The sequence below is a fragment of the Ochotona princeps genome, chromosome 18 (assembly GCF_030435755.1).
Source record: "Ochotona princeps isolate mOchPri1 chromosome 18, mOchPri1.hap1, whole genome shotgun sequence".
Lineage (NCBI taxonomy): Eukaryota > Metazoa > Chordata > Mammalia > Lagomorpha > Ochotonidae > Ochotona > Ochotona princeps.
The window spans coordinates 22,289,412-22,307,200 of record NC_080849.1 but is presented as its reverse complement, the minus strand read 5'-3'; the positions used below and the strand labels follow the sequence as shown (position 1 = coordinate 22,307,200).

The 17,789-nt window shown below is 47.6% G+C and overlaps 1 protein-coding gene across 3 annotated transcripts in view; it reads left to right on the top strand.

Moving 5' to 3' along the window:
* The window catches only part of SLC14A2 (solute carrier family 14 member 2), a 175,439-nt gene that overhangs the window by 148,461 nt on the left and 9,189 nt on the right, over window positions 1-17,789 (top strand). For 2 of the 3 annotated variants that reach the window (XM_058676946.1, XM_004579529.2), the window contains 8 exons: window positions 387-436; window positions 928-1,102; window positions 11,218-11,340; window positions 13,213-13,295; window positions 14,248-14,407; window positions 15,279-15,468; window positions 16,033-16,161; window positions 16,566-16,758. In XM_058676946.1, coding sequence (XP_058532929.1) covers window positions 387-436; window positions 928-1,102; window positions 11,218-11,340; window positions 13,213-13,295; window positions 14,248-14,407; window positions 15,279-15,468; window positions 16,033-16,161; window positions 16,566-16,758 — 1,103 coding nt within the window. Of the gene's footprint in view, window positions 1-386; window positions 437-927; window positions 1,103-8,731; window positions 9,023-11,217; window positions 11,341-13,212; window positions 13,296-14,247; window positions 14,408-15,278; window positions 15,469-16,032; window positions 16,162-16,565; window positions 16,759-17,789 lie in introns of those variants that run through there. The other variant, XM_058676947.1, reaches the window with a different exon arrangement.

Genomic DNA, 17,789 nt, shown 5'->3' with positions numbered 1-17,789 from the left:
AAGTCTTTGCTCACACAATGTGTAACCATTCTCTTCTATGGCATATCCATCCCTAATCATCCCTGGCCTAGTCCATACCAAACTCAGTGGGAATGAATAGAAGATGTTTATCATCCCTGTTTCTATGCAGGGCCACCATGAAAGTAGGAAGGGGCCTAAAGATGTGTAAGATTTCATCCCTATGTCCAGAGAATTCACAGTCTTGTGGGAAATGGGCCACAGGTACCTGCGAAGGTAACTAATAGTGTTGGGCAAACATGTCCAATGAAGGGTATGGGACAGACACAAGGTAGTCTGAGCTCCATGTGGTGCCATGGAAGTGGCTGGGAAAGCGGATGGGGACAGACTCTGGGGAGCTGCTGGTGATTATCCATGTTCCTCCGCAGCCCTATTCTCTGCATACATGGGAATAGCCGTCTCCAACATCATGGCAGTGGTAAGTTTGGATCTTCTTCAACACTAATGGGCCCCTCCCCTCCTAGGCTTCTGGGAGATTCCTGAGCGTGTTGTGATAGTTGACATCCACTCAATGCCAGGGTCCATCCAGGGTCTGTCCAGAGAAGGACCAGCCATTTGATACACATGCTTTTAAGATGTGTGGAGAGGTGAGGGGGCAGGGAAAGAGGCCAAAAGGAAGAAAGCACAGTGAAACTTGGAGTTGAAAACAGGAGCAGCTCCAACTGGAGCTGCATGAGGGAAGCCAACCCAAGGTTTGCCTTTGGCTCCATCCTTAAAGCAGCCTGTGTCCAAGGGTACCAACCTCTCAAATGCCTTGGCCAGCCACTCTGACGTTCTGAAGCCAGGAACATCAGTTTCTCACTAGGGAGGATTTCCATCCTCAATACCCACCACATTCTTCTCCCGTAGAGTCCCTGGCCCAACCCGGACCTGGAAACACTTCTTCAGACCCCATGCTTTTATTTCCAGATTGGTGCGCCCTCAGGGACCTGGGCCTTCTGCCTCTCCTCCCTCATCTTCCTCCTCATGACAACTAACAACCCTGCCATCTACAAACTCCCACTCAGCAAAGTCTCCTACCCAGAGGCCAACCGCATCTACTACCTGACAATGAAGAGCAATGAAGAAGACAAGTCCCCGAGCGGTGACTAGACAAGCTGCAGGCAGACCTACTCCTTGCCTGCAGCTGGGGTCTGCCCCTGGGATCTCAGCTCTGGGCCAATCAACTGCCGCATTCAACCTTTTTTGCCTGTCCTTGCACCAGTGTCAAATCAAACCCAAGTATAACTCCTTTTCCCTAAAGCTGATTGTCTCTCTTTCGGCCCAAATCTCTACAACTATTCATTGTATCACATTAAATGAAGTTGATTGTGAGCTTGCCAGGGGTAGAAGCCAGTAGTGTGTTTTACATATCGTTGGCTTAAAACAAGGGCATTACTTAGTCTTGTGTGTAAGAGGTGATCCTGTTGGTATGCTTGCTTAACAGCAGACCCTGTGGAATGGAACTTGCTGAGTGATTCCTCGACAGCCACTGGGTGGGTGTGTCAGGGATACCTGCTAGAAAGGAAAGCACCCTAAAAGCAGGCAGGTGGCTGGTGGGCACCCTAGATTTTGGTTGCCCCACCCTAGATTTTGCTAAGGTCAATCATTACTTCTCATTTTTGTTGTTGTTGTTGCAATATACCTTTTTTTTATTACATGTATCTGTGTTTAACCATACCTCACCTTTTTGTGATAATTCTGCTCCTGTCAGTTTGGAATTGATTGTAGTGATCATGCTACATTTATCCCTCTTTTTTTTCTTATCTTCCAACTTGTGATCTCTATTCTGGTTGACCTATTACTACTTTATTGTATTTACTTGAAAAAGCAGAGAAAGAGATCTTTCAGCCACTGGTTCTCTTCCAAAATGGTTGTGATGGCCAGGATTCAGCCAGGCCAAAGCCAACAAACTGAAAGTCTCTCCAGGTCTCCCCGTGGATGACAGGGGCCCCTCAAGAACTTGGACCATCTTCCACTGTTTTTCCAGGCACATTAGCAAGGAGCTGGCTCAGAAGCAGAGCAGCCAACTCTCAAACCAGTGCTCCATTATGGGATATCAGCATCAGGAACACCAGCATAACATGCTGTTGTATTTCTCCAGCCCCTGTTACTTATTGAAAATTCATTCCTGAGCATTTTATTCAAATAAAACTTGAGCTCCTGTGATAAGCACATGGTCTGACTCCGCATGTCCACAAAGTTTCTTTCCCTGAGCAAGTGAAGGGTGTTGGGAAGTGTGTGAGGATCCTGAGTAACAGGTAGATACTATTCCTTCATCTCTGACTTCTGAATACTACCTGTGAGGAACAGATACAGTCTCATTCTTCTTCCTTAGTAAATAGTCCACTCTTTGTTTCCAGATCATCTTTAAATGTTCTCTATTTTTTGGAATTCAGGAATTTCATGAAGTTAAGCCTATGAGTGTGTCTTTTCTGATTAATTCGGCCTTTCAGTCTGCAAACATAATTCTTGCTTCAGCTCAGTTATTTTCTTCTATTTGTTTGTTATTGCTTTTTCTTCCATCTCTTCATTTTTTTTCTCTCTCTGGAACCCCTATATCAAGAGGTTAGGTCTCTGCTGTCTGTGATCTCTATTCCAAGTTGCTTATCTTCTTCTCGACAATTTTTACCACTGGTATTTTTACCATCTTGAGTTGTTTCTTCCTCTTGATCTTTCAGGCTACTGATTCAAGTTCAACCATTAACCTTTCTTTCCTCTCAACAGACACTTTGAAATGTTTCTTTAAAATGATAATGTTTGGGGGTTCAGGAAATCTCCAGGTTGGGAGCTAAAATGGAATCTCTCTATGTTTATATTATTCCTTAGAGATTGTCTATACCCTCTTCTTTCCCAAATCAGACATAGCTTCTGGTGGCTGGTGTCCAAATCCCTGCCCAATCTTCTTATTCTATCCTAGATGAGCTCTGCTTGGGCTGTGCAAGGCGATTTGCTGATTTTCATATACTACAAAGCTCTACCTTGTTATCTGACCTCACTCATTCATTCACTAAGAAAACATTGCCTGAAGAGCTATTAATGGTTGTTCAAGCTCTTGGCTTGACAATAAACCAGGAGAGAATCAGCAGCTCCCTCCTGTACATCACTCATTTTATGTGAATATTCCTAGCTGAGATGGTAGTCTCACCTGCGGTAAGCATGAGATTTCTCTCATAGATTTCCCTGAGCCCACTCAAGTTCACAGTGCCTGTTTGTATCTTGGATGAACAGACTGATTGAGTGGATATGCTGTTTAGGAAATGTGTCAGTCATGGTTTTAAGGATTCCAGGAATGTTGCTGTGCTTTTCCCTTCTGCCCCCATCTTGCAATCACCTGTTGGCTCTAGCATTCCTAGACATGCCTTTGCTCTAAGACTTTGAACCTGTTAAAATGTAAACAGTCTTAGGAAGGTAACACAGTAAGCATGTGCAATCATTTGCATCTTCAGTTAAAGGAACCATATCTGAAAATAGACTTGGTGATAAGGAAGGTGAGAGCACGAAGAAAACGTTGGCAAAGAACAGCAAGCTGAGAAGTACCAGGCAGGACGAGTAAGGGTCTGGAGCCCCTTCATCTTGTGTGGAATGATGATGATACTGGTTGTACTTGGAATGAAGAGAAGAAATGGCGTGGGCTGTGGATGCCTGCCGTATAGGCAATGCATGTGGAAGGTATCAACCTACTCGGTGTTACCTAGATCAAAGTGGCAAAAAGATAAGGACATGGAGAACAGAGGTACAAAAAGTATATGGTCATTGCCTTAGCAGCTTTCTGTAGGGTTTGGCCTATTTGCCATTTGTTGATTTTAGCAAAATGTGCAATAATGGTTCCTTGTGTGGTCACAAGCTGGAACAGTAACTTCACTTAAGTTCTTGACTTTATTCTACACCACACCCACTCCCCCAAAGTTTCTGCTCTTGAGCGGCTCTTCTGATTTACTCTCAAAGGCCCCCATCAACAAACCTGATCTCTCAAGCCCACATAGCAGCTCACAGCAAACCGGAGTGTTCAGTTTGTTAGTGCTTTCTGTATGGTTTTGGTGTTGTTCTCTTAGGTCATAAAATTTGGGAAGACTTGGGGACTGCTGTCATCTAAAACCAGAAGAAAGCCAACCTTACCAGTGGGAGAAGTTAGGGTATTTATTCAAGAACCAGTCTCATTTTGCCATATTAAAGGTACTCCCCTTTTGTGTGAAACTTCTGGTTTTTCTTGACTCTGGCCACTCAGAGAGAAATAGAAGAAACTATGGGGATGGGACCCTGAGTGGAGCCATAAGTTCCAAGGTCCCAAGAAGGAAGTGGAAGGAAGAATAACTGCTCCGCTTTAACCAGTTGTGAGTTGATAAGAAGGAGCTTTCAGCCGCCACCTGCAGCTGCATGGACTGCAGAGTGGGTCCAAAGCAAAGAAAGTAGCTCTTTGGGAAACTGTTGGTTCTGTGTTGCAGAAAGATTCTGCCCTTACCCCCTGCAGTACTCTGGCTGTCAATGCAGGTCTCCATCTTGCTGAGTTGAGGGGAGCTGCTAGCATTACGGAGAAAGCTTCTTTCTGGAGTGAATTCCAGTTGACTGAGAACCATCAAGGAAAAAGTCTATAGGCCCAGGACCTCCAGGAATTCAGGAGGACCTGTCAAGGACAAAAACCCATCTTGGCCTTTCACTTTCCAGGACAGCACTTGCTTGCCCTGGGTGAGGTCCTACATGTGTGACTCTCTTCAGAACTACAGTTCCGTGTAGAGCATAGAACAAACCTAAGCCTCCCAGATGGCATCTTCACTGGCATGCATGTTCTGCCTTTTCAAATTAACTATGCATTGTAACAAGTAGCATCTGCCTGTAGGTCCAGGGAAGCTGACCACTTGGAAGGAGGTAGGGACTGAAGTGAGCTCACAAGATGTTCAGAAGTCCTTAGGAGAAGCCAGGGGGAAAAAAGGGTGGAGGGGCAATGGGCAGCATTCAGGGCAAAAGCTCAAGGAAAAAGCCAAGGTTGCGGTTGAGAGGCCATGGGTCTTGAACTAGCAACACCCAGGGAGGGCCCTGTGTGCAGGAAACGGATCTGCTTTCCTCACCTGTCCTTGGAATGTGGGGCCCTCCTCCCACCCATTTGTTTGGTTTCTTTGCTTTCTTTGCTCAGAAGTCTCTCTGTGATCAGGACCCCTCTTCCAGGTTCCAAAACACCTGGTGCTGTGGGAAGGGGCCCATTGACGTCAGCGGGGGCATTTGTCTACTCAAGTGTAGCTAATTTCCTGCGTGTGAGGTTTTACTTCTGCATCCAGGTCTGCCACCTTGCACCACATCACGGAGCGGGCATGTGTTACAGATGGGGTGGAACACAGGTATGTGGTTGATGTGTGACCTATAATACTCACCAAGCCAAACAAAACATGTGTAGAGGGGGCCCCTCTCCAAACTCCAGCCTACCAGACCCCAGGGCCTCACTGGTCTTGGGAGGTTCCCTAATAAATAAGCCTCAAACACTTCTCTGGATATAGGGGTTAGATCACATCCTTCTTGCTCTGAGAGGGTCCCTGTCCGTCCCTAGGACTCCAGTTGCAAGAGTTAGAAGGACAGGTCTGAAATTCTGCACAGAACCAGAAAGACACTCTCTGGCCTTGGGCTGAGCCAAATTTTCCATCAAGACCCTGGCAGCCATGCTGCTCCCCAGCCTGTGCCCAGCCTGCACAGGGAAGTAAGGGTGCTTTGCTGGGGTTGGAAGGCAAATTGGCCACCTGAGAAGGCAACACTTAGATAATTACTCTAAGGGCAAATGCTGCGGTTAAAATTCTAATGAGAAGAGGTAATGCTTGAGATACCACAGGAAAGTTCTACCCTTTAAAGGAGGCCTGCCAGGTACACCCATGGCAGACAGAGCTCCTCTCGCCCAAGCAGTTTAAGAAAAGTCTCAGGGTAGGGAAGCCACAGGGAGGCCAGGGAGCTACAGGGGGCACATTGGTTTTTCTTCTCCCTCCTCCTGTCCCATGGTGCTCTTCCAGGCTGGCAGACACACACTGGACATAGGCTTAAGGGATGTAAGTCAGTGAGTCTCAGAAAGTTAGCAAGAGGATGGACTGGAGGACTCAGGGGAGTGGAAGGGTTCAGGTTTAGGAGAAGTCCCAGCGCCTGGAGTTAAGCACAGAGACGCCGTGCAGTTGGAAAGGAAGCCTCTTCCCAAACCCTGATGGTCTAAGTTCCTCCAGCCCCAAGCAGGAAGACAAAAGGAGCCCAGGTAAGAGACCCTGGGGAAGTCAGTGAACCAGGTAGACCATGCTAACCAACAGCAAAGTTCTCTTCTGTTGAGCTGCACCAGGGAGGAGTTGTGGGATGGGATACTCAGGAAGCCCTCCAGGGAGTACCTAGATCTGGGATGCTTCCAGCTCTTCCATATTTATAGTCCTGATCCCTTGTTTTATAGATGAGGAAACCACAACTTGTCCAGAGATTTGTCCAGGTGATGAAAAGAGCCTGAGCAGAGACCCTACTGTCCTATACCATAACCGTGGACAACTCTGGGGTGCTTAGCTGGTGAGGCAACCAGCACAATCAACCCTCAAATTCTCTCACCTACCTGACCTGCCCACACTGTATGAGTTTCTGTATCAGTTGTCTTCCTTTACTGCTAGACCCACAGCTCAGGCCACCGTGTGGTTGCCAGAGCAGCAGCATGTGGCATGGAGCCTCTGAGATACAACCTCTGGCTAATGAGGAAAAATGAACTACCTTCTGCCCAGGACCTATCAACCTGTTGCCTCCTGGAGAGAGATGCTTGCTCCAGATTCCTTGGCCTCTCTGCTCAGGTCCTGTACCCCTGACATACCACAGAACTGGACAGTCCCTCCGTAACAGGGCTCCTTGGTACCCCAGTCTTGCATATGCATCTCAGGTCACTGTAAACTTAATTCAGGTAGCTACCCAGAGTGGATATTTCTGGAAGACAGCCATGCTATAAGGGGCAATATTTCAGGGTTTTAAGGTAATTTGATCAGAAAATGGAAATGCTTATAAACTATGTGATCCTTTCCAAAAATGGCTCAAAAAACATGAACCCAGTTGAACTGGATTGAAGGGGAGCTGTCATATGCGGCTTGACCATAACTGAAACCAGACTTCTTCCTGTCACACCCTTTGCTTCAAGTATGCTGTCTTTCTAAGATTTATAATGTCTGGATTGTTGTGTTAAGAAGGATTCTGAGAGTGTATTTAAATTTGTTGGGAAAAAGCACTGTGCTCAATAAGCAATAAGAGGAACATGACAAAGGAGGTGGGGAAGGAAGTGTAAAAATGTTGCCACAAAAGAAGGGATTCAAAACTTTCCTTGGCCTTTCAGTGGGTGTCACTACTATGATGCTACTCAAGTGGTTATTGTTTCGTGTAACTTTTGTTACTCCTTTTGAACATAATAGTGCAAGAGGATAAGGATAAGGCCAGATATGAGCTTCTCTGTTTTGTGGGACATCTAGCATATCAGGCTGGAGACTGAGCATCATACTGCTGCAACAGGGAGCCATGAAGTTGATTGAGTAAAAGAGTGACACAATAGAAAACACAGAATGAAGAGGCAACACCCAGATCAGGGAGGCTAGTAATGGAGATGCGATTCCTGTGGCTAGGGCTGGGACAGCGGGAGGAGACCACAGTCATTCTGCAGAGAAATTAGGCATGACTTGGCCCGGTTACACGTGGCCTTTGTACTGTCATCTCATTTATGAAGTTGTCACAAAATATAATGATGCTAATGTGCACTTATAAATGGCTTCCTCATGTAATGAGCCGAAGACACAAAAAGAAACAAAATCTAGGTGAGTCCGTTGGCCAACTAGCCAGCTGTGTGGAGACAAGTTTCAAGGGTTTACTCTGAGAATTCGCTTGTTTTAGTGTCACAATGACACCTGCAACTTCTTAAAAAACAAAGTGGCTAATTTAAGAAGTGGAGGTTTCCAAGTCATCATTTATCCTAAATGTTCTTGTGGGTCTTCCTCTTTATCTCATCCCTTTCTCAAACCATCTGCTGATCTAGACCAATCAGAAAGATTCTGGAAGCTTACAGCTTTCTTGAAGGAAAGGGAGTCACAACTTAAAAAGAAATGGATTCTAGAACATCTGATTAAGTCGTGGCATTCAAAAGCAGAGCTGAATTGACATCCAAATATAAAACCCTAATGGATAGTAATGTTTTGGAAAGTAAATCCTCAGGCTACAAGACAAGATGCAGAAGAAGCTATATTGTTAATATCTGTTCCTAGCTCTTCTAATAACTTCGTGGTCATAAGCAAATCATTCCATTTCTCCAGGCCTCCATTTCCTAGTCTGTGAAATCAGAGGGCACGACTACAAAGACTTAAAAGCCTTTTCCAACTCAAACCTTCAAGGCCTCTGATAGTTTCCAGAATGACCTTTGAAAATGTCAGCTGAACACAACTTCACAGAAAATGGTATCACCCACAAGTCAGGCATGCACTCTCTGTCTCTCACACAAAAACACACTCTCTTCCCTCCTCCAATATCACACACACAGAACTGGTTCTAGAAAAAAAATTCCTCTTTGATGTGCCACTTTAATTAAGAATCATTCTGGAATTGTAGTTAGGAACTCATGCTGTGGTGCATTTGGCTACAAACAGAAGGTGAGGGAATATGAGACTGATGGCTGAGAGAAGACATCAAGAGGTAGCTCTTGATGGTACATTCCATTGCAAGGGACGTATGGGCAGCATCATTCCACCTGCTCTAAACCTGAGCAAGACAAGTTGTAGAAAGTGTCTTAGTGTGAGCCTGTTTGAGTAAATGTTGGTTTCCAGAAAGACTAGATTACTTTCCCTTTCTGAAAGAGTTCAAATAACTTGAGTTGGTTTTGTTTCCCTCAAGACAATTAAAACAAGCTTCAGAAGCTTATGGCACAACTGAACTCTTCAATGGCATGCCTTTTGCCACTGCGAATGTAAACGGTTGGTGCTTTCTGTGGATCAGAGTAGAGGCATGATCGCTTGGATCACAGCTCCCCAGGGAAAGTGTTTCTGGACAAATCATTGTGGTGTGTAACTGTGTTTGCCTTCTCTGAGTCAAGAGGAAGGCAGCATCGCTGGGCTTTTGACTGTGAAAACACAGGACAGTGGCAATCCTTGTGGGCAATGGTCCTGAACGACCCTGCCGTGAAACTACATGCCCTGAGACACCTAATAAGGCTTGTCAGCAGAGGCGAGAGCAGCAGATGGGCAGGCCTAGGAGTCAGTCATCTGCTAAGGCTTATTATGCATGGCCTGTTGAGTTCTGCGCTGCCCAAACAGGTGCCACAGCACTCCTGCATCTGGATCAGAAGTAGAGCAGCCAGGACTCTAACTGGCACCAACATGGGATGCCAGCCCTGCAGGGGGTGGCATAGCCTTCTGCAGCATGGTACTGGCCCCTCACTTCTGTTTCAAAATTTGCAAAGCACATACTGATTTCAATAAGATCTATTATTTTTTAAAAACTGTTCATGCCCTAAAATATCTTGACCTGTTCATTATACTATCTAGAAATTAAAATCTGTAGGTTAATTATCTCCCATCCACTTTTTCAGTAAACACTTCTGAGTGCTTACAGTACACCAGATTCGTGCTAGGTACCGGTGCAAATCGGCAAAAGCCAGGCTGTCAAGGATCTCACCATCCTATAAAGGAGACAGTCAAGACCACACAGTTAGCCCTTGGCAAGGTAAGAGGTAATATAGGTAGATTTGAAATTCCAGGTCAATCCTAAGAATGGTGGGAGCCCCCTTCTGTCAGGAGAAGAGGGGCCTGGTGCCAACAGGGGGCGACATCTCCTCCCAGGAGGCCCCAGTGTGTGAAGCCTGCAGCACGACCGTCCAAAACACATTGCAAGTGCTTTCAGACTTTAACATGCACACAGATCAATTTGGGGTCTGGTGGGAAAGCAGATTCCAGCTCAGTAGGTCTGGGGTGGAATCTGAGCTTCTGAATTCCATGAGTCCTGTTGTGCTAAGAGACTGCTGCCTGGACCAGGCTGGGTAGCAGAGCAGAGAAAGAGAACTAGGAACTGGGAGTCGCCTGGTTCCTGTGTATCAGATGCTACAGAACTCATCCTGAGGCTCCATCTTCCATCTCTGGGTGATAATAATGCATATCCTGTCTGTTTCCAGGTACTACTGGGAGGCCTGTGTGGGTTCCCCACAAGGGGTACAAAGGCAACAATGTGACTGGTACACTACTGATATTCCAGGCAGCCACTTCGCCATCCCACTCTGCTGTACACTGCAACCCCAAGCAGAGTGGGTTAACACTGCACACCCGAAGGATCCCAAGCCCTTCAATTGGCAGCTCTGGGGCGGGCATGCCCTTTATTAACAAGCCACCCAGGAAATCCTTCAGAGACGTGGGTCTGATTGCATCAGTCTGGGGTCAGGCCTGAGGCTTTGCGTGTCTAGCCAATCGACCACATTCTGAGTAACAAGAGCCCATATCAGTAGTTCTCAGAGCCAGCTGTACATGAGAGCTTCCATTGTGTCAAACTGAGCTGGGTAGGGTTCGGGCACTTTCTAAAAGCACCCAGGTAATTCTTTTAAAGATTCATTTATTATTTGAAGAGCAGAGTTGCAGGGGATGGGGAGGAAGGGGAAAGATCGAGAAAGATCTTCCATCCATTGGTTCACTCTCCAAATGGAAACCATGTCCAGCATTGAGCTGATCAAAAGCCGGGGCCAGGAGCTTCCTCCGGGTCTCCCACATAAGTGTTAGAACCCAAGCACTTCAGCCTCTTCCACTGCTTTCCTAGGTGGGTTAGAGGGAAACTGGATCGAAATGGAGCAGACATATGGGATGTCTGTGCCACAGGCATCAGCCCCCATGTGATTCTGATGCGCAACCAGCTTTGCAATTCCTTGAACAGACAGCCTCCCTGGCACTAGCCAAGGAGCTGCAGGAGCAGTCAGCCCTGAGGCCACCTGCTCATGCGGATCTGAGGTGCAGGGAAGTGGGGCTCAGAGCAGCTGTCTGCTGGAGAGAGGGTGGCCTGCTCCACCTGTCTTCACACAGAAATGGCTTGGGACACTGTGGGCTAAATGAAAGCAATGGGGCAGCAGGTGCTTGTGCAAATCCAGATGTGATACCAGCTCCAGCTTCAGGCTTCACTGCTTATTCTTCCCAGGCTCCCAGTACGATTTTCCCCTGCTTGGTTCCCCTGGGTATAGACTGGGTTGACACTAACCTGTCTCTTCTTGCCCCCCCCCAGGTGGTGGTGGGGAGCAGTCCCCCACAGCGAGCCCGAAGGCTCAGGAGGGCCCAGAGCCCGTGGCCCCCTCGCTCAGGAGTGTGTTCCACATCGAGTGGTCATCAATTCGAAGGAGGAGCAAAGGTGTGGCTTCCTCCCCTGGCATTCAGGGCTGGCTCCCCTGGGCTCTAAGAAGATAGCGGTAGGGACAGTAGTGGTAGCTCATTCATGGAGTGGGAGAAGACCCATGGGATCAGCTGTGTCTTCTCACGCCTTTCCTGAGATCAGAGCCACAGTCTGGGTGACTCCCCAGGTGCCAGGGACAGGAGCAGGGACGAAGGCAAGCTTCGGCATAGCACTCACATGTGGAGCTCGCTGGCCCTGCAACTGTTAGGAAATTCACCTGGGCAGGCATCCGGGGCTTTTCCATTTCTCTATGAGAGTTCGGCTTGCCAGCAAGTAGAAAAAATGAAAGTTTGCACCTGCAGCAATGCTGTGGATGCCAAGACCCAGGGTACAAACAGAGAGCCATGCAGGGGGCTCCCAGAGGCAGTAGGAAGCAACACTGAGCAGGTGGAAATTGGAGCTTTGACATGGAAGTCAAGGACCCCGTGCCAAAAAGAAGTCTGGAAGAGACCTGCTGGATTCGAGCAGCTCATGATGAGCCCGAAGGTGCACAGCAGGCTTGGGGCACTGCAGGGCACAAAGCTGAGTGCTGGGCCAGTGCCCCATGTCCAGCACATGCTTTGCAACAGCACATCTGTTGACTCTGCCTCCCGTGGTTCTAAATCTCAAGATTTCACAGCAAAAGTCAGGCCTGGCAAGGCTGTAAGCTAACACACAGTTGGAGCTGCCTGTGGCTCACAGGTAGGGATCCTGGCCATAGTGTGAAAGAGGGTGTGATACGCCCCCCAAAGGTTAACAAGCTCCCTCCTGACATCCCCCTGTGGCCGTGGTTTGGGGCTGGATGCAGAGGGCGCCAGCCAGAGGAGGCTGGCAGAGACAGGTCAGGCACTGGCAGGCAGAGGGGAGCTCCAGACAGAAGCCAGGGTTGTTTCTGTCTGCGACATCACACACACACACACACACACACTAGCCTCCCTGTTCAAAAGAATCCTGTTTGCCTCCAAAATTAGTTCCTTCTGAGTTGTGTGACTTCCAAACCCTATTGGTGTTTTCTGCCACTGCTTGTTCAGATATGTGAGCACAGTGCCTTGGATGCATCCGTCCTAGTGTCTGCCACCACGAGGCACCAGGATGTAGAATGGGAACAACCCAGCTGGTTGAGTGTGAAAATACAGGGAGGGAAGAACCCAGCCTGCATTCTCACATGTGACCACATGGGGGAACCAGAGCACCAACACTGACACTACATAAGTCTACGGGGCGTGAAACTTCAAAATAAACTATTTGTAATCATCAAAGACAGTCCAGAGCGCCATTTCTAGAGATGTATAGGATTATAACAAAATTCACCAAAATCTATTTCAAGTAAATATATAGATAGCACCTTTCCCAATCCAATTCGCAGTTTTTATCAAAATGCCCGAAATTCAAAGATCAAACAACCAAAGAGCCTCCAGTTTGGAAACCTAAGGTGTTTAAGACTAGGACGGGAGGAAGTGCAGGCTTCAACATCATCCCAACTCCTTTCCTTATTATTGCCAATTCTCCGTTCAATGTGGGAGAAAGAAATCCCCGTGCCCTAGACTGCTGGTTCCTCATCCGTAAAATACACGGGTTGAACTACATCAGGGCTTTTCAGTTAAAGGTCATGGAATTTCTGAATTCCCTCTAATCCCTGTAAAATGTTCTGCTTATGTGAAAATGTACATTTTATTCCCCTAAAGAGAGAGTCCAAATGGGTCTATGACCAGTAGAAGACAGATGGAAGCTTCCAGTTCTTGGACTCAGGGCTTCCTCACATGGAATGGGGAATAGAGAATGTTCTAGTCAAGCCTGGACAAAGATAAGTGACTGGGGTGCCATCTGATGATGTTTCCCTTCCACCTGCAGTGTTTGGCAAAGCGGAGCAACAGGAGAGGCAGAGCAAAGTGCCCAGCCCCCATCCGTACCGGAAGCCCCCGGTGGACCTGCTTGTGAGTACTGACTGACCCATACCAGGGACGTTGCCATGGTCAGAGCTGATGGCAGATGGGAGCTGAGGCTGCTCCAGACATCCTCTGGCTTAGGCAAACTTTTTAAAGATTTATTTACTTATTTATTTGAAAGATAGTTACATGAGGGATAGAGAGAACTTCCATCTGTTGGTTCACTCCCCAGATGCCTGCATAGCCAGAGCTGGGCCAGGCTGAAGCCAGGAGCCTGGAACTCCAGCCAGGTCTCCAACATGGGTACAAGTGACAAGCTACTTGTGCCATCCCCTGCTGCTTTTCCAGAGGCATTAGCAGGGAGCTGGACCAGAAGTGGAGCAATCAGGACTCCACTGGGGCCCATAAGGAATGCCAGTGTCACAGGTGAGGGCTTAATGTGCTGTGCCAAAAGGCCAGCTGCAGGTAAATATTTCTGAAATTCATATTTTTAGAAATGTTATTACCAGTTGTAAAAATCTCCATTCTTCACATGTACTCTACCAATTATCATTTTCCTTTTGTCTGGGTGATTATCTGGCTGCCTCCAACTCCAGCGATTCAAGCATTTGCAGATTGAGCTGGTGCCAGTTTGCAAAAACAGTCTTGTTCGGGACCATACCTTTGTGTTTATCAACAGTTAAATTATAAAGACAAGCTGGTACAGGAGAAAAGCAATTTCTTGGAGAAGACTTTAGTATAGTGTACTATTTTGTGGTTAAATCTCAACCATACAATTTGACCTTGACCTTTGCAAACAAAAGCCTCCACATGCCTGAATCTTCACCCCAAACTGAGGATGAAGGTGCTACTTTGTGGTACCTCCCGGTGGCCGCCCACTTGCAGCAGGTAACATCAAATGAAAACCTCATCACCAGACACAGATGGCCACTGAGTTAGGCACCAATAGGAAACACAAAAAATGGCTCACAAAAATGTCTTGGTCTCTCATCCCGGACAGAGCCTGGGCCCCATGGAGGAGAGCTCCGAGATAAAGGTGGAGCGCACCAGCTCCAGGACCTCCTGGATTCAGAGCTCCATGGCTGCTGGCGGGAAAAGGATCAGCAAAGCCCTCAGCTACATCACCGGGGAGATGAAGGAGTGTGCAGAGGGCCTTAAAGGTAGGTCCTGTGAGACCCGACCCTCCAAAACGGAGGCCACAGGGGTGGCTTTAGGCTAGTCTGAGTCATGTCTCCCTGCCTTGCAGAGAAGCTAGGAGCTTTGCTGCGACAGCAGACACCCGTTTCCTGAGATCTAGATACAGGGTGTGAAGTGTGGGAGCTCTCCCAAAGGTCCTGCCCCAATTTTGCAGAGAGGATTCTAGAGAAAGTTCTAGAAAATGCTAGAGAAAATTCTAGAGGGACAAAAGTCCCCTAGAAGTTTCAAAGGGAGCATCATCTGCTAAGTAAACAAGTTTTCTTTAGCCCTCTCCACAGAGCTCAACTTTCTGGGACATTTGTGTCACTCTCATGGGGGTACAGGGTCCCTAACTCCACCCAGAAATCAGTCTCAGGGGTTTTATGAACACCCAAGTTATTTTCTTTGTGTTTTAAGATTTACTTATCAAAAGGCAGAATTCTAGGAAGAGATAAGAAAAATAGGTCTTCCATCCACTGATTCATCCCTAAGTGGCCACAATAGTGGCTGAGACTGGATCAGTTTGAAATGAAGAGCCTGGAGCTCCATCCAGATCTCCCATGCAGGTGGCAGGTACCCAAGACTCATCTTCCAATACTTTCCAGGCATGTTAGTGTGTAGCTGAAAGGAGTGTAGAGCAGCCAAGATTCAAATCAGTGGAATGCTCTGTGCTGCTGGCAGCAGCTGACCCCACTGCAATGCCAACCTCTCTCCCAGGTTGGTTATTACCCTCTCCTGTGGCATCTGACAGCAGGGACTAGGATGCCAAGATGCCTCCTACCCACTGCTGGTCCTAGGTCTTGCCCAGGGCTGCCCCAAGACGATTTGCTGACCTCCCATCCTGACTCTTTTCAGACAAGTCACCCGTGTTCCAGTTCCTGGACTGGGTGTTCCGGGGCACGTCTCAGGTGATGTTTGTGAACAACCCCCTCAGTGGCATCCTCATCATCATTGGCCTCTTTGTCCAGAACCCATGGTGGGCCATCGCGGGCTGCCTGGGCACCGTTGTGTCCACCTTGACTGCCGTCATCCTGAGTCAGGACAGGTAAGTCCCCCGTATACCAGCCACCAAGTCTAGGGCAAAGAACTCACTCCTTTGGGGACCATTCATTTACCCCTCTCCACCCTCAGCACCCAGATCCTCAAAATCAGGATGCTGGTAAGTGACAACTGTTCCCAGTGACACATTGTCTGGAGAGATGTCGGCTTGACTGGCTTGAGCTCTCCCTCTCCATTTTCAGAAGGAGATCTGTGTGACTCTGAAAACTAAAATAACTGACTGAAATTTCAATTCAAAGTCAGAGATCTTCCACCCACTGGCTCACTCCCCAAATGCCCCCCAGCAGGCAAGGCTCTGCTAGACTGAAGCCAAGAGTTGGGAACTCCGGCTGTGTCCGACCCAAGTGAGCCATCACCTGCTGCCTCCCAGGGTGCTCACCAACAGAAAGCTGGAATCAGAAACAGCCAGGTCTAGAGCTGGGCACTGCAATAGGGGAAGCAGGTGTTCTGAACTGCATCTTAACCACTATACCACTACCCACCCCTAGAAGAGAAGTTTACAAGGCCATTGGCAAGTCCCCACTCCACATCCCCCACCTCTCTCCCCTAGGTCGGCCATCGCAGCAGGACTCCATGGCTACAACGGCACACTGGTGGGGCTGCTGATAGCTGTGTTCTCAGACAAGGGTGACTATTACTGGTGGCTTCTGCTCCCCATCACTGTGATGTCCATGTCATGGTAAGTTCGCTTCCAAGGTGATCAGTGCAGATCAAGGGCCATCAACCTTCTCTCCCAACCCATGGCTCAACTCCATTTTACAGCAGCTGATGGTACAAGGTAACAGTACCACATGGGTCATCTGTGTGCTGTTAGCTAGCAGCATTTTCTTGTGATGGAGAGCGTCTCTGGCCTCTCTTTACCTGAGAAAGGGCCAGGAAAATAAGACCCACATGGGTGAAGAGCCCTGTTGCAGTGCCCCACCACCCCTCCTACTCCCACACCCTTTGTTGGTCCCCACAGAGCTGATCAGGCTTGAGGAGACTGCTCTTTTTCTCTAGAAAAGCACAGGACCCCAGTGACTGCTATGTGGACCACTGTTGGGCCAGGCCCTCTCTTGACCAGCATAATCCTTCTGCCCTCAGCCCCATCCTCTCCAGTGCTTTGGGCAACATCTTCAGCAAGTGGGACGTCCCTGTCTTCACATTGCCCTTCAACATCGCTGTGACCCTCTTCCTGGCAGCCACAGGCCACTACAACCCCTTCTTCCCCACAACAGTGGTGAAGCCCGTGTCCTCCGTGCCCAATATCAGCTGGCCAGAGATCCAAGTGCCTTTGGTATGTATCCTGAAAGGGGAGAAAAATCAGCATCTGTCCAAACCACAGACTGGAAAGACACTTTTACTTATTTTGCATATCCTACTTACATCTGTGAGTTATCACCATTGGCATTTTTAAGTATGAGGCTTACATGGCGTTTCCTGAATATCTACAGATATTACATCCATGGATACAAGCACCCACAGATGACATACTCTGAAAAGTGCACCTGCACCAAACACATGCAGACCTTTATTTTATTATTATTCCTGAACAATAATTCCCCCAGAATAGCAATAATATATCTAGCACTTACTTAGATGGTATAGAACTCCAGAGATGATTTGAAGTATACAAAAGGATGACTGTAGCTTGTATGCAAATACTACAGTACTGTGTAAGGGACTAATGCACCCAAAGATTATGACATCTGTAGAGGGTCCTACAACCAATCCTCTGTGGAAACACGTGGAGAACTCTACAGATCTTGAGAGCTACCATTCTTATCTCTTGGTCCCACCCTGAGATGGTAAAGATGAAACACAGACCTACCTAAGGTCACCCAGTCAGTCAAGAGCAAAGTCAAGATTACAGGTCCAGTCTCTTGACTTCCAGTTCTAGGTTCTTTGATTATTCTTTTTTTTTTACAAAGTGCTTCTGAGGCTTTTACCCAGTTTTAATACCATGTATGTCGTGTATTTTTCTTCTTTCTGCTACACTGAATCATTAAAATCACCTAGACATCATGTTCCAGAGTATTGGCTTAAGAAGTCTCTCTTTCACTCTCCGCTGTTCCTCCCATTCACTCTCTGAGGCTCACGCACATTGTAAAGCACAGATATCCCTCCAATATGAAACAGTTACAACACAGCTTTTAAAAGATTGTTTTACAAATACTCTGTATACTACCCTGCCCTCTGCACGTCCACCAAGGTAATGAGTCAGAAGCCACATGAAAAACGTTAACTCAGCAGGGAGACATTCAGGACTTGCTTCTTATCTAACCATGCAGGTTTTCTCAGAGGTCCCCTCATTTTCTGTTACTCTGG